Source organism: Cyprinodon tularosa, unplaced genomic scaffold, assembly GCF_016077235.1.
Source record: "Cyprinodon tularosa strain WSP-4 unplaced genomic scaffold, ASM1607723v1 ctg12, whole genome shotgun sequence".
NCBI lineage: Eukaryota > Metazoa > Chordata > Actinopteri > Cyprinodontiformes > Cyprinodontidae > Cyprinodon > Cyprinodon tularosa.
In genome coordinates this window covers 2,684,035-2,699,565 of record NW_024038003.1, presented here as the reverse complement: position 1 = coordinate 2,699,565, position 15,531 = coordinate 2,684,035, and the positions used below count along the sequence as shown (strand labels likewise).

General features: G+C 37.8%; 2 protein-coding genes across 5 annotated transcripts; both read left to right on the top strand.

Moving 5' to 3' along the window:
• The first annotated feature begins 999 nt into the window (after positions 1 to 999).
• Positions 1,000 to 3,044, top strand: and3 (actinodin3). The gene is made up of 5 exons (XM_038269542.1): positions 1,000 to 1,298; positions 1,537 to 1,600; positions 1,790 to 1,834; positions 2,104 to 2,252; positions 2,388 to 3,044. The coding sequence occupies exons 1-5, from the start codon at positions 1,281 to 1,283 to the stop codon at positions 3,042 to 3,044; spliced, it is 933 nt and encodes a 310-aa protein (XP_038125470.1). The 5' UTR covers positions 1,000 to 1,280.
• A 2,497-nt stretch (positions 3,045 to 5,541) lies between these two features.
• On the top strand, positions 5,542 to 15,524 carry LOC119773919 (dynein, cytoplasmic 1, intermediate chain 2a-like). Of its 4 annotated transcripts, none has more exons than XM_038271150.1 (17): positions 5,542 to 5,692; positions 7,523 to 7,631; positions 7,718 to 7,841; positions 8,317 to 8,401; positions 8,741 to 8,803; positions 9,014 to 9,141; positions 9,232 to 9,321; positions 10,079 to 10,241; positions 10,324 to 10,423; positions 10,719 to 10,844; positions 11,186 to 11,332; positions 11,419 to 11,532; positions 11,628 to 11,761; positions 11,871 to 12,015; positions 12,107 to 12,247; positions 12,391 to 12,516; positions 13,779 to 15,524. In XM_038271150.1, the coding sequence occupies exons 2-17, from the start codon at positions 7,524 to 7,526 to the stop codon at positions 13,878 to 13,880; spliced, it is 1,896 nt and encodes a 631-aa protein (XP_038127078.1). In that variant the 5' UTR covers positions 5,542 to 5,692; position 7,523; the 3' UTR covers positions 13,881 to 15,524. The 4 variants fall into 4 exon arrangements, with proteins under 4 accessions (XP_038127078.1, XP_038127071.1, XP_038127096.1 ...); XM_038271143.1 differs by having other exon boundaries at positions 8,266 to 8,401; XM_038271168.1 differs by lacking the exon at positions 8,741 to 8,803.
• Positions 15,525 to 15,531: the final 7 nt, after the last annotated feature.

Below are 15,531 nucleotides of genomic sequence, written 5' to 3'. Positions count from 1 at the left end.
AAGAAAACAATCCACGTGGGATGACCACCCGCCCTGCACACCCCCAGCAACACCCACCACACAGAGCTTCCTCCGTCCCTCCACTCCCTACATCCAAGCACGCCGCCCCACCTCACGACCCAGACAAATTTTTGTTCTAGTTTGTGCGTAAAATAATAATAATTCACTAGGTTCGTTACACACAGTAGGTTTAAAAACAAATGGTAGAATGATAGAAATGATATAAATGTTTAAACCAATCTGACTCTATGATAGGGTTGAATTGTCTCTGTAAAGTGCCTTGAGATGACATGTGTTCTAATAGGCGCTAATAAATAAACAGTATTGAAATTGAACACTGTTTTACAAACACTTTTTATAAAGCTTGTAATTCCTAGGTTTGCAGTTCCATCAGCTATTTTCAGATGGCTGTTCTCTCTGTGATATGTTCAACGCTAAGGATTTTTTTATAACCCATCAATTTAAACATTCTTTTAAGTATTATCCCTCATCTGTGTGCTGTGTTCTCATTTGTTCACTAATATTTTCTGAAAAAACTCCTAAAGCCTTCATAATCTCTACCGTTATAATTGAAAATCCTAGAATTCGTGTGCAGTATCACAATCCTTCTACCAAAAAGTGAAGCACAACTTTTTATATTTCTATTTAAACATGTTTCGGTTTAAATAAGCTGTTCAGGGTCTCTGGACAACATTTACCAGATTGTGTTACCTTGGTTTGATGTTTGAACAAGCCGTCACATAATTCCAGCATTTTTCTGAGAAGCCTAAACAATAGTTGACTCAGCTTTGTAACCACAGTTAAAAAGCCATTTCCAGCTGTTTAATCGTAGGTTGATAATTGTTATTTGTCACAGGCAAGTTTCTGAAGCAAATCAGAAACAGGACACATTTAAAGAAATTTAAAGCCCCCCCCCCCTTTTGTTTTACGTAAATCAACATATTTACATTTTTTTGGCACAAACTCTACCTTGAGTGACTCTTTTAGTCAGTTGTGCAAAGGAAGGGGCAACAAAGAAGCTGAACTCTCTTTGCAGCAGGTGGTCGTTCTGCTGAAACAGCACTCTTTCTTTACGAGGCGTCCAATTTTGTTTGAAGTTAGTAATAAACAGATGCTTGAAATGCGCTGTACTAACGAGTTTCCCCACATTTGAAGAGAAAATGCAGAATGGGTGGAGTTTCAGCCCTCTGGCCTGGGAAAGTCATCCAATCAGAGGGCCTCAAGACTTTCCTCAGCACTTCATATGGATGTGATGTAAAGCTGGGGACAAGATCAGAACCATGATGATGTGGGAACAGGTAAGCAGATTACTTGTACTGTGTAGAAATATTTCATTTTTATTTTGCTGAAGCTAAGGCAGAAAATCCTAGTACTTGCTGGGACTTATAACAATTAAAAAAAAACAAACATTTATGATCTTTACAAAAAAATAAAAATACAAATCTGGTATTTTGTAATAGAAACATTCAACTACAGCTGTGATGCAACAAAATGCATAAACAGCTAACCTCACTGTATCTGATCATGTTATTCCAGATGTCAGTGATGTTTTCCCTGGCTTTCTTGTTAAGAGCACTGTGCTGTCTGCTGTTGATGCCAGGTCAGTCAATAGATTGTTAGAATCATTTATAATTTCACATTAAATGTATGTTAAAGTTTTTTTATGCATGAAAGAAAAACAAATCATACTGCTTTTATTATCTGTCAAGTATTTTAGTCTTTTTACACTGCTTAAAAGATAGTTCTATATCATTGTATTTTTATGTTTTTGGTTCCTTTCCTCCTTTAGGTTTCCTAGGAGCAACATCTCTGCTTAAAATAAAAAGGCCTGATGGTATTTCACCTCTTATTATCTTAAATTGGGATTATATTAATTTGTAATAGAGTAATCTTTAAAAAATGTAGTAGGATACTTCTACATCACTGCTGTACTTTATAAATGGTCATTTATCATTTCACTGTTGTAAGACATTGTTCAATGTTGAAAATTTCAGGCATCAAAGTTTACTTAGACAATAAAGTCTAAGTTCTAAATTCCAGCTAAAGATGCAGTGTGTTTTCTTTCCATCCCTAATCTGAACAAATCTTTTACATCCCCCACAGAAAATCCTGTCAGGATTGGTTCTGCTGAAGCAAATGATTTCTTGACCAACCCTCGATCCAAGAGGAACGTTGATCCAAAATGGTACCGACGTGACCCTGACTTTCAGTCCTACTACCGCCTCTACAACAGCATAGGACACATTGAGGGTGTAAGTTAGAGATCCTCTACACTTATTAGTCTGATACATTTTTTCAGGGGTCATCCATGTGTTTTGTGTTTCAGCGTCCGTTAGATGTAGACTGTGTTTCTCCTCTAATGTCCCTCCTGTCCATTTCTCCATCAGCTTTATGAGATTGATCGGATCAGGATGTTGTATCAGCAGATGCGTCACCTGGAGCTGACCAATGGCCCAGACGCCTCCCACTACCAAAACAGAATTGGTGTACTAACCAGCACTGAAGAACCACCTACAACAACTCATCCCCCTGCACCTCCCACCACCCCGACTCCCACACCAGACCAACTTGAGGAGATCTATCTGTGCAACCCTAAGGACCCTCTGTGCAAACCTCATGTTGTCTACCTGCCAACGGGAGCTGTCCCCATACTGTGTGACCCCAGACTCAACCCCGTCTGCAGGGCTCAGAAAGAAAAGAGGATTAAAGCTACTGTTGCACCAATGCCAGCTCCCCCTGCTCCTGGAAAGGTTTACCCACCTACCCCTCCACCAGTCACCATGAGAGAGATGGAGAATGAGTGTGACCCGTACTGGGATCCAGACTGTCTCATCGACCAGCCTCCCGGTCCTGTACAGGAAGCTTCAGCACCATTAGAAGACAACCTTGAACCAGATAAAGACACAACAGACGAAGGGACAGTCCAATTTATTACAAATGTAGATAAAAAGAATATCCCTTCTACTTATTTTGACCCTTATGATTTCAAACGTGACCTTTACGACCCATTTCGATATGCTGAGACAGCTCCCACTCCACAGTAAAGACAATAGGAAACAATGACTAACTGGTCGACAACTAGACTGAAACATGAGGTTACAGTAGGACATTTTAACAAATGATTCCAAATTTAAAAAACCATACAGTATCTGTACAATGTGATGGAGTATGTCATGATTCTGTCCTCTGTGGATTTGTTTTTCTTTTTGAGTTTTCAGTTACAGTTGTTTTGTCATTCTGCATTTATTGCTCATTTGTTTCTTTTCCATTTTGTGTTCATTTCTTTACTTCATTCCTCATGTATGTTTCTCTCTGGCGTCTCCTAGTTTTTGGTAACCTGTTTATTATTCCCGGATTTGTGCTTTTGTTACCATCTACATCTAAATGAAATTTGCTAGAAATCTTCTCTTCCTCCTCATCTCTGCATTTGGGTCCTCAACTAACTTCCACCAAACTTGACAGAATAATTCTGAAACATTTCCATATGTAAAATTAAATAAATCAAATATACCTTTAGAATATCAAGGATGTTTTTTAATGAAATATTCTTCATAAAAATAAATTTTTAAAAAACAAATAATTCATTTAAGTTTGCCCATCTTGGTGTATTTAAGTTTTCAACGTATAAGCTTAATAGATTAAGTTGGATACACTTGATTCAATTACTTGTTACCAATTGAAGCAATGCATTTAAGTTAGAGGTTCATTTTCATTTTAGAGTGAATGAAGAGATTGAAACAACAGCAACCCTTAGAGGTAACCATCCATCTAACTAGTAGATTAAGGAGAGATGGTTTAGGGAGTAAATCATGGCAACGGTGGAGGAACTGCAGAGATCCATAGTTTAGGTGGAAATAGAGCTACAGGGGGATGGTTTAGATTAAAGTACATTCACTAATTAGGATGGCCAAGTCAAAGCCCTGTAGAAGAATATCTACTATATATATGAAAGCTTAGAAAAGTTAATGTTCAAAGATGCTCCCCATCCGTTAGATTTAAGCTTGAGCATTTTCCAGAAATGTGTAATAAGTTGTAATAGTGAAGTAAAGACAAGAGACAAGAAAAGGTGATAATAGTAATAATGATGATGGATCCTTAAAAAAATGAAAGGAACAAAGAGGTTGATAACCAGGGAACTTAGAGTTTGACACATCATGACAAGAGAAGACAGAGACACCAACACTGAGGAAGGATGGTGATGAAAAACAAAAGAGTCTGAGGAGTAGTTTGAAAACTTACAGACTTTTAGCTACAGCGAGGATGGATGAATGATATGACAATCAGGTGGGACTGTAGAAGGCAGGGCTAAGGAGGAAAAAACTACGCTGTAAAACTGATAGAGGGTGTTCATTTAACATAGCAATTAATCTCACAAAAAACCCCATGAGACTTACACTTACTCTTCAATCTCAAGCAGTACACAAAAAGCAGAACACAAAATATAACTAAAAAACTAAACACCAACATGTGTGCCAGGTAAGAAAAGCCCTTGAATAAAAGATATAATAAAAAGAAAACCGAAAGCATGACCCAAAGATCCTGACAGAATGGCCAATGATGTCATTGTGCAAATGTACAAATCTAGTACAGGGATCTCCCAAAAGTCTTTTTGTAAAAGCTGCAAAAAGGAATTCTTGAAAAAAAAAAACTACATTTACGTTCACAGGTATGCTCTGCTCTAAGCCTGTTAATAAACTCTCAAAAAATACTCAAGTTTGGGGTTAAACTTGAAATATATAAATATAAAACAAAAATCTTTGAAGCATGAATAGTTTTTCAAGATGATGTAAGTTAGAGCATTAATATGTCTAAAGCAAGCTGTAGTTTTTAAATCAGGGATTTTGACTAATTTAATTTTATAGTTTATGCCAGTTAAGGGAATTCTCCCTCATATGACTCGGCTGAGTTCTTTAATTATTTTTATTACTATTAATAATAATAATAATAATAATAATAATACATTTTATTTCAAAGGTGCCTTTCTGGACACTCCAGGTCACAATAAAAAAGATTTAAAAAAAACACAATGGGAGAAACCAAGTCAAAACAGAGGGTGGGAAAGGGAGATTAATATTAAAGAGAATAGGCTATTTTAAACAGATGAGTTTTGAGTTGTGATTTGAAATAACTATTGGCAAAATTGTCAACCTCCACATGTGCAAAGGTTATAAATATTTTGGATTTCTTATCTACATTATTTCTAACATCACAACTGCTACTTTGAGTTGGTAAATCACATAAATAAATAAAAATAAAACAGAAGAGAATGGAGAACATTTTTAATGAGAAAATGTTAAAACATCAAAACATTGTTTTTTATTTTTATTTATTTAATTTTTTTTACTTTTTTGGAATGATTAAAATATCAAGACTTTCTTTTTCTACTGGAAATATTTTTTTCCACCAGCAGGGGGCGGTAAGTCTCCAGCTCTTTTACGTACAACCGATATATTATTATTATTATTTTTTTTTTTTCTGGAAATCATTTTTTTTCTTTTTTTTTTAACCAGCAGGTGGCAGTAATTCTCCTTCTCTTTGACGTCCAACCGATAAAGACGAAGCTCGACGCAGCCAGGACGCGTCTCTTCCAGCATCATCATCTCCACCCTCCATCATCTTCCTTTGGGAATAAGCTTTCAAAAAGCTGGAGTCTTTCTTCGCTTTAACACTTAGTTATAACTTCTGACATCAAGTAAGTGTTTACTTCCACATTCTTGAGGAATTGAATACCGTAGGTCTAAAAGTAGTAAACGTTAAAGCTCTACGGTCGCCTTGTTGCCGTTGCAGTCCTGTTATTGTGACAGTAGGCCCGCAGCCGCAGCTGCCATGGAGATTAGCACGTTAGCATAGCTAGCTGTCCCGGTTTGAAGACGTAGCCTCTACTTATTCCACTTCCTCTGATTAAAAATAATTAAATTCAGTGAGTTCTCGCGAAAAGATAAAATAAGATGTTAACAGCTGCTGTTTTTATGAGTTGTCTGCAGTCATTTGGGGCTGGGTTGGATGGAGTTTAGCATCTCGGCTATTATACACTTATACCAGCAGTGTTATAATATCATCATTTATGTCAGCAAATTTTTAGACATCAAAATTTTATATAAATTTTATCCCATTTTCTTCAGTAAACGTGGCTGTATTTATTTTCTAGAAATAAAACACCCCCGATCAATTTGCTGTGTTTATAAATCAAATAAAGAGAACATTGTTTCCTACAGCAAGCAGCTTTTTCACATGTTACCAGTGTGACAAGCCCAAGGCTGCAGTGATTCTGCACAAATACAAAGCAAACTGGATATATTCTGTGTTGTCATATATTGTTGCCTCTTTTTATTCATTCAGTTTTATAATTCACTGATTGATCCTGAAGAAAAACAGTTTCAACAGAAAAGTCTAAACTAATTTGAAACAGATTTAGAATTCCTTCTAACAGAATTATACTACATGCACTCCACATATTTGTATTTAGTTATACTACAAATATAAATGATTACATTTTAAGGGTCATTTTAACTGATAACACATCATTATAATAAATATAATATAATATGCAGCTGTGTTATTGTAGTATATCTATAAAAAAAAACATGTCTGGACTTTTCATAGATAGTGAATAGGCATCGGTTGGTATAAAGTACTGCCGTGCATTTTTGTATTATGTTGTAAAAGTTATGTACTATTATGCAAAAAGTTACAATAAAATGTATTACCTTACTGCTTTTATTTAAGGGTATAAAGAATAAGAGCTATCTCTATTGAGGTCAATGCATCATAACCTGTATAGAATGATTACTGCACTTTGAAAATTAAGGTATAAAGGGCTTTAACTCTTAAAATCCACCTCATTTTGGGTAATCCTCGCCTATTTTTCATACCAAAATGGAAAAGCAAATAACTTAGGAACTGTAAGCCCAAATTACCAACCTATAAATTGATTTTTTTGTTTTCTTTGAGCTCTAATAACAGGTCTGAATATCATCTTGGCTATTTAGATGTTTTTGTCTAAGAATTAACAATCAAAGCAATTTGTGAGAACTTTGGTTTAATTTAAATATTTAATGCATAATCTTTTAACACTGATTGTAAAAGAAGAGAAGATGCTACAGGTTCCTTGACAGAGGAAATCGGTTTGTATCTAATAGAAATTTGAGTAGTTAGAGGACTGTCCCTATTTTTGCACCAAAGTATTTGCCGCCTGGCTTTATGTGTTTTTGTGTTTTTAGTCTTGGCACTAACAGGGTCTGGTTTTTGTTAATGAAAGATTTGTGTGCATCAATGGTAAAATCATATTTTTAAGGCAAGGCAAGGCAAGGCAAATTTATTTGTATAGCACAATTCAGTACAAAGACAATGCAAAGTGCTTTACATGATTAAAATGTAAAGCAAACAAACCAGTAACAAAAGAAACAGTGGTCAGAGGTATTTAATTTAGCAGTGCGTCTCTAATAACAAAATTTATTCACTTCCTTTTCTGTTTGCAGTTTGGTTAATGCTTCTTTAACAATAGTATTTTTCTGTTTTACAGCATGTCTGACAAAAGTGAGCTGAAGGCTGAGCTGGAGAGGAAGAAGCAACGGATTGCCCAGATCCGGGAGGAAAAGAAGAGAAAAGAAGAAGAGAAAAAAAAGAAGGATGTGAGCAACACTGATGTCATGCTCATCGGTTTGCGGCGATGTTGTGAATTGTTATGTCGATGGTAAACCTGTTTGCTGTCCTGCAGGGAGAATCCAAACGTGGCGCTGAGGGAGGACCGGTCGGAAGTGAGGACTCCGATCTGGAGAGGAAGAGGAGAGAAGCCGAGGCTCTTCTTCAGAGCGTTGGCATCACCCCTGATGTCCCTCATGGTAAATGTACAGTGTCGTCACCCTTTTATTTATTTTTTCCCTAACCTTTTCATTTAACAGCCCATCATGTTTGCTTGTTGACTTTGCAGCATTAAAAAATAAATAAAATAAATGTCTGTCTTAACTTTTTTGGCTTAGCTTTGTTTCACTCTCATTGCTCCCGATGTGCACACACACACACACACCAATAACTGCACATGTTACATGTTTGGTGCATGACTCCTTAAAACCTGCCTGCCATTTATTTTCATTCTCTCTTCTCTTCCCTCTGTCTGTCCTCTTCTGTTTGTCCTCCTTGCTGCATGAAAACTCATCCACTCACCCGTCCACACGCATCCCCTGTCTACTCAAACACTCACTCTCTGTGCTCCCTCACTCACCCATCCATCGGTCACGTACTGCGAAAACGCACACGTGTTCACAGCTCAGCCCCTGAGGGTAGTAACAGAGGATACGTGTCTGTTTCACTACCTAGTCCCTGCCCCAATGTCTCCCTCCAACAAATCAGTGGGCAGCGATGCTGGAAGCCAAGATTCTGGGGACGGAAACGCAGGACCAAGGTCTGTGTGGGAGTTTGTTTGTTTCAGACATAGAGGTTGAAGTTGGTTGTTTCTTTATTGTTGTTTTTACAATTACCTGCATGCAGTCTGTGTGTGTTTGAACTATTTAATTATACATGAATAAATTCTGACATTTCTCTATGTCTTCTCACCACCATACTAATGTTGGATGACATTTCATTTTTTTTGTTTCCTGGTCTATCTTGCCGTGTTTTTCCCATCTTTAACATCTTCTATGTGGCTCACGTTTTGGCCCTTACAACTTTGTTTGCGTTTCTCTTGTTTATTCTGTCCTGAATTTCTCTTTACTAACACCGTCTGGTGATTTGGCTGTATAAGGACTTTGCATTGGGATCCTGACCCCTCCACTCTGCAACTCCACTCCGACTCTGAGCTGATGGGGTACTGCTCCTCCTCTTTCCTTTAGCTCGTCTTCCAACTATTTGTGCTTTCATCTTAGATTTGTCCAAAGGTTTTAGCTTTTTGCATCAGATTTGTCTGTGCACCATTATTTATGTCCACTCTAAAACAAAAGATTCCAAATGTAATATTTAAAATAATTCCTATTTTTAATCTAATATCCAGATTTTTTTATTTTTCCAAATCATGTAGACGTGGAGCGGTAAGACTTGGGATGTCCAAACTGATCCAGGTGGATATCGTCCCAAAAGAAATGGTGTCCTACTCCAAAGAAACACAGACACCCACAGAGGCGATGGCTCACGGTGATCAAAAAGCAGGTAAACCTTCACTGATGTGATTGTTGTTTTTTTTTTTGCTGTTGTTTTTTTTTGTCTAGTTGAATCATATCAATTTATTTCTTTGTTTAGATGAAGAAGAGGATGAGGAGATAAGCCCTCCTCCAATGACAGAGGATACCCAGGATGACAAAAAAGAGCAGGATGAACATCAGGAAGAGGGTAAGGACAGAGGAGCAAATCTTCGCTCGTTGTAAACCAACCAATCAGCACACAGCTCATCTAAATATTCATGAGCTCCATAAAAGGACGAAAACTTGTTTCATTCTAGGGCTTTTAACCAGGCTTGCATTAGGGCTCATAGAACAGCAAATACGCCAATTTTCAGCCCAACCAATGTTACACACCCCATTCAGAGACCTTAAAGACCAGCACTAAATAACCTATATAACTGTTCTATGACCCCTTTAAATGTTTATTAAATTACAGTCAAAAAATAAAATTCACTTTTTAATATTTTACAATAATACTTTTTGACATTCATTTAGACTCTAAACCTTAAAGGTAACCCTCTTCATTGTAGATGCTTTCACTAAGTGACAAACACTCTGCAATGTTTGCTGTCAATGAAGGATTTTAAAATGCATGCACACTGCAGAAATATTAGAAGATCAAAACAAAGAGTGTTTTCCTCAACATGGTGGGACACGTCTGAAGAAGACTAAACAGCTGGTTTTTTAATCAGTTTCTAAAGAAGGGAATGGAGGCGTCAAAGTTGTACAAAAAACAACAATTTAGGAATCACTGACAAATTTCGGATCTTTTGTTTCCAATTTTAACTTTCTTGGTGTTAAATTTAAACATAAATATTTGCTGTTTCTCTTTCTGAACCATTCTTAACTAATCTATTAGAGCACAATTAGAAAGAGTTCTTTCTAAAGTGTTTTCCTGCCTATAATATATCATTATCTTTATGTAGACACTCCTAAGGAGCTGACAGAAGAAGAGAAGCTGCAGGTCCTTCATTCGGACGAATTCTTGTCGTTTTTTGAGCGCGGCAGCAGAATCGTTGAGCGAGCTCTGGCTGAGCATGTTGATGTCTGCTTCGACTACAGCGGGAGGGATCTGGAGGATAAAGAAGGGTGAGATGCGCTTTAAAAAGAAAACCTCACTGACATCAAATGGTAAATCCTGAACCGTTTTTTTTTTTTCTGCCCTTCTCAGTGAATTGCAGGCTGGAGCAAAACTTGTTTTGATCAGACAGTTTGCAGATGAGCGCTGGACTAAAAACCGCGTTGTCACTTGCCTGGACTGGTCTCCTCAGGTGATTTCCATCCCTTCCTGCCCTTGAATTTCCGTTTTTAATTGAAAAAAAGAATCGGTTAAATCTAGTTTATGCGTATCTGGGTTGATGATTTCACAAGAGGCAGGATTAAAAAGAAAACAGCTAGACCAAAACTTAAAAGATGCACTGAAAAGTTCAATTCGATAAGAATATTTAAGAAAAACCCTGACTAGTAGCTTTATATACATCCTAATGCTGACAATTAAAGAAGTTTACTTGTCGGACACCATCATACCAGCCCCTTCTTTAACGACTCCTGCTTTGGTTGTCTCAGTACCCGGAGCTGCTGGTGGCTTCATATAACAACAACGAGGATGCTCCACATGAGCCCGATGGTGTAGCACTTGTCTGGAACATGAAGTACAAGAAGGCCACTCCTGAGTACATCTTCCACTGCCAGGTAATCACTGAAATACATCATGTCTACCTGCCTCCCACAGTCCTGCACAGTCCAAAAATAATTCCCAGTGGAATAGAATATGATCGGAATATTTCTCCAAGCTAAATTTGGCAATATATTGTAAGGAAAATGTTCTTATTTTTCATCTGTAAATCAGTCGTTTGCCCACTCTAAAATTTCTCCACCCCTTTGAAAAACCCTCCATCCATTAATTCTTTTTAAAATGGACAGAGGACCATGGGAAATCCAAGCTCGGAAAGCTATGGATTCTAAAAATATGTGCAGGAAACATGGTTACGGGAGAAAACATTTAGGGCTTCTTTTTCTTGTCTTCCTTGCAGTCGGAGGTGATGTCAGCTAGCTTTGCAAAGTTTCACCCAAACCTGGTGGTGGGTGGGACTTATTCCGGACAGATAGTCCTCTGGGACAACAGGAGCAACAAGCGCACTCCTGTTCAGAGAACCCCCCTGTCTGCATCTGCTCACACAGTAAGGCACCGTAACACTCCCCTGTCTGCCTCTTTAAATCAGACTCACTCTGATTTAAAGCTCACATTGTCCGTCGCTCTGTTCAGCATCCAGTCTACTGTGTGAACGTTGTTGGAACTCAGAACGCTCACAACCTGATCAGCATTTCCACTGATGGCAAGATGTGCTCCTGGAGTCTCGACATGCTCTCCCAGCCGCAGGTACGCTTTGCTTGCCTCCACGGCTACAGACGTGTTTCCGGGTAAAGCAGGTGTTTTGTCTGAGGGTTTAAACCTGATATGTGTTTCGCCTGCAGGACAGTCTGGAGCTGGTGTTCAAACAGAGCAAGGCTGTGGCTGTAACATCTAGTGCATTTCCTGTGGGGGATGTAAATAACTTTGTGGTAGGAAGCGAGGACGGCTCAGTCTACACCGCCTGCCGTCACGGCAGGTGAGGTCATCTGAATGTTTTTTCTATGAGTGAGAAAGGCCTGATTTCATAGGTTCTGGCTGGAGATCTGCATACCTTTTGATATCGCTTTTTATTTTGTGTTTTACAGTAAGGCTGGGATCACAGAGGTGTTTGAAGGCCATCATGGTCCTGTGACTGGACTGAGCTGTCACAGCGCAGCAGGACCTGTGGATTTCTCTCACCTCTTCATCTCCTCCTCTTTTGACTGGACTGTCAAACTGTGGAGCACGAAGGTGAATCCTCCACTGGAACACTTAAACCACCTAAACCAACATTTCGTTTTAATTTCCTTGCTTAGTTCTCATTATGGTTTTCTCGCTGCAGAGCACCCGTCCTTTGTACTCATTCGAGGACAGTTCTGACTACGTTTACGACTCCATGTGGTCGCCAGCACATCCTGCTCTATTTGCTTGTGTGGACCTATCTGGACGGCTGGACCTGTGGAACCTAAACAACGACACTGAAGTATGAAGACATAGTAATTGCTGCCAGATGGCTAATATGTCTTCAACTCACCTTAGTTTATCACAGGACAGTCATGCGTGGAATAAAGTGGAACCAATGCATTTAAGTTTCTCCTCCTCAGTAATTTATTGTGTGTGTTGTAGGTTCCAACAGCCAGTGTTTGTGTGGAAGGATCTCCAGCTCTCAACCGTGTGAGATGGTCTCATTCTGGGAAGGAGATTGCCACTGGAGACTCAGATGGACAGGTGCAGATTTACGACGTAGGGGAGGTAAGTTTTCGGCCCCTCTGGCTATAAACTCCATAAATAATGGTAATTAGACATTTACAAACCATCATCATGTACATAAACATAATATTACAGGCTTATAATGCTTTTCAGCTCTTCTTTCTTCAGGGTGGATCAAATTCTGGGTAATTACTATTGATATGGAAGGAGAGTAACTTTATTTTAGAATACATTCCAATAGGACATAACATTATTTAATAAGGCATTTTATAATTTTATAGTGTATTTACTTTTATATTCAAATGAACCTAAATTAAATTATAACATAGAATTCACTGTCTAGAATATACTATCTATATATTTCATGATACATTTTGCTCCTTAATATCCTGTACTTCAAGAACCAATTACTGGGAAAAAAAATTACGACCCCTAGTTTGTCTTCTGCAACCCCCTGGTTGGGTGTGGCCCCTACTTTAGGAACCCAAGGGATAGACAACACAGGATAAAATGTATTGATATATAAAATAGTGTAGAATAATGTTGAGGGTTTTTTTCAAGGTTTGATGGCTGCATAGGCTTAGATAAATGCATACACTCCATTAATATTCTTAAATGAAACAGTGTAGTTTCAAGAAATGTGTACAAGAAATATTTAGCTTAAATTGCTTTGCTAATCTCTGTGTTCTAATGAAGCAAGAATTAGGGCTTAAGCTTTCCTAAACTGTCCCGAGCCTCCATCATTTAGTGAGTCTAACCCCCTTCCATCTGACTGCCTAATATTAGATCAGCAGCAGGGTTTCTTTTCCTTCCAGATCCGACTCATTGTCCGTACTAGACCACTTCTCTATTTGAAAAATCTGTCTGGTCATCATTTATTGATGTTCCTTTGGCTACCATGTTCCATAATGCATTAACAGCATCACGGAGTTTAGAAGTGTTTTTAAAATAATTTTTTTTCTCAAAGAAAAGGTAGATTGTTCTGTTTAGTACCAAGTGACTAATGATTTTGTTGGTGTTTGTAGCATCTCTTTTATTATTTGTGAGTGTAAATCATAATTTAGAACATTTGTGGTTCAAAGGGAAATTTGCCTCCCTTTTATATTCTATGTCTTTTCATATTTATTAGTTATTTGTTCTAACAGCACTACATAAAGGCAAAAAACTAAAGCCCAAAATGAATGACTTTTTTTCTTCATTTTACTGTTATTGATGGGACTCAGTTTTCTCCCTAGAAAAAAGCTGTCACTGCTAAACTTTCCTTGATATCATGTTTTGATGCATTCCCTGGTATCTCCCAACAGCAAATCTGCGTTCCCAAAGCAGATGAGTGGACACGGTTCGTCAGGACGCTGGCAGAAATCAATGAGAACAGAGACGAAGCTGAGGAACTGGCTAACGTCTGATCCTGTAACTCCCTTATTAGCCTTTAATAAATCCCTCTTTAGTACACTACACATCTATAGCACATTAGGTGACACGACCAAGAGAGTTGGGCCGCGTTCACACCGCAGGCCTTAATGCTCAATTCCAATAATTTTGTGAAATCCAATTCTTTAGTGTGGTTGTTAACATTTCTAAATATATGCAACTTGTATGTGATCTCCTGTGTGAAATTAATTCACACAACTTAACTTTCGTGTTCCACACACGCAGTAGAAGACGCAATGACGTCATTAGTAGCGTGCTCTGTGTTTACGGAAGTAAACATGGATGGTAGTACTGCTGAGCATCTTGCAATCGTTAATTTATTTCCCAACCTCAGTCAGTGCATTAACATCACAATACATTTAAGAGGGTTGAAAATAAAGACTACTAAAGAGTCATGAAAAGATCAGATACAGGTTGCATATGTGCAAAAAAATTGGATTTGGAGCACTTTAGGCTGCTGTGTGAACGTAGCCTTACACTCTCTTCTCTGATTTCCAGCTTTTCCTTCCACTAGAACGTGGGCCTGAGGAGCTAGAATGGACAGATTTTCTTATGGAGAGAAACAAAGGGTTAAGAGTTTGTACGAATCAGTTGTAGTTAAAAGATGAATCCTAATTCAAACTTGTAGATTCGACTACACCCTCAGGACTCCGAAAACTGCTTTTCTCCTTAGGCCTCAACCAATATTTTTTTACATATGCAAAAACCTTTGTACTTGCACCTTTTTCTTACCATTTGGGTGTTCTGCATAATATTTTACAAACATGCTTATGTTTACCCTGAGTTTGGGACACTCTTCTAAGAGAAATACGAAGCGTTAAGTCGTAAACCTTCAACAGGACAAGCTGTGGGAATGAGTAGAAGTGTCACTAACTTTCTTATCGCAACTATATTTAATATTTATTACTCTCGCTGCACTTATTTAAATGTGTTACTTGCTCTCTAAGAAATTTTGTACAATTTGGCAGTTAGTTTATTCCTGCATTAATGACTGATAAGTTACTCTGTACTAAAAAGCAGGAAATGTTTGTTGACTAAATTCTCTTGAAGAGAATGTAAAATATTTAGTAAATGAAGATGTATCAGTGTGGTTGTAAAGGTTTTTTTTTTCCTGATAAAGGTGCACCAAGAAATTTTGTCTGATTTTTAATTTGATCAGCTGGTTGGGAAGCAGAAAAAATAATAGCTTGGTACTGGACACACCTTAAGTGCTTCCATGTTTACCGCAACAGTCTTTGGTGTGGATACTGTTGAAGAGTGAAGAGTTAAGGGTAGTAGAAATGTGGCGTTTAAAAATAAAAAGATAACAGGAAGGGTTTTGGAGATGACATAATATGCTTTGGATAATTTGGTAATTTCAACATAAACAGAAATCTAATTTTACCAAGACGATCCTCACATGTGACTTTACTGTTGCTTCCAATATAATTATCTGGTTGTATAAAGAATCGGCATCAACAGGGTCAAAGCAGTTATACAAGGCTCAGATTGGAAATTAGTAACAAAAAAATCAGTTTAGTGCACCTTATCATTCATCCTATGAAGTAACATTCACCCTTGAACTAAAGCTGATGAAGTAACCATGCTTTATGTATGACAAATAAAGGTTTTCACAGTAATTGTATT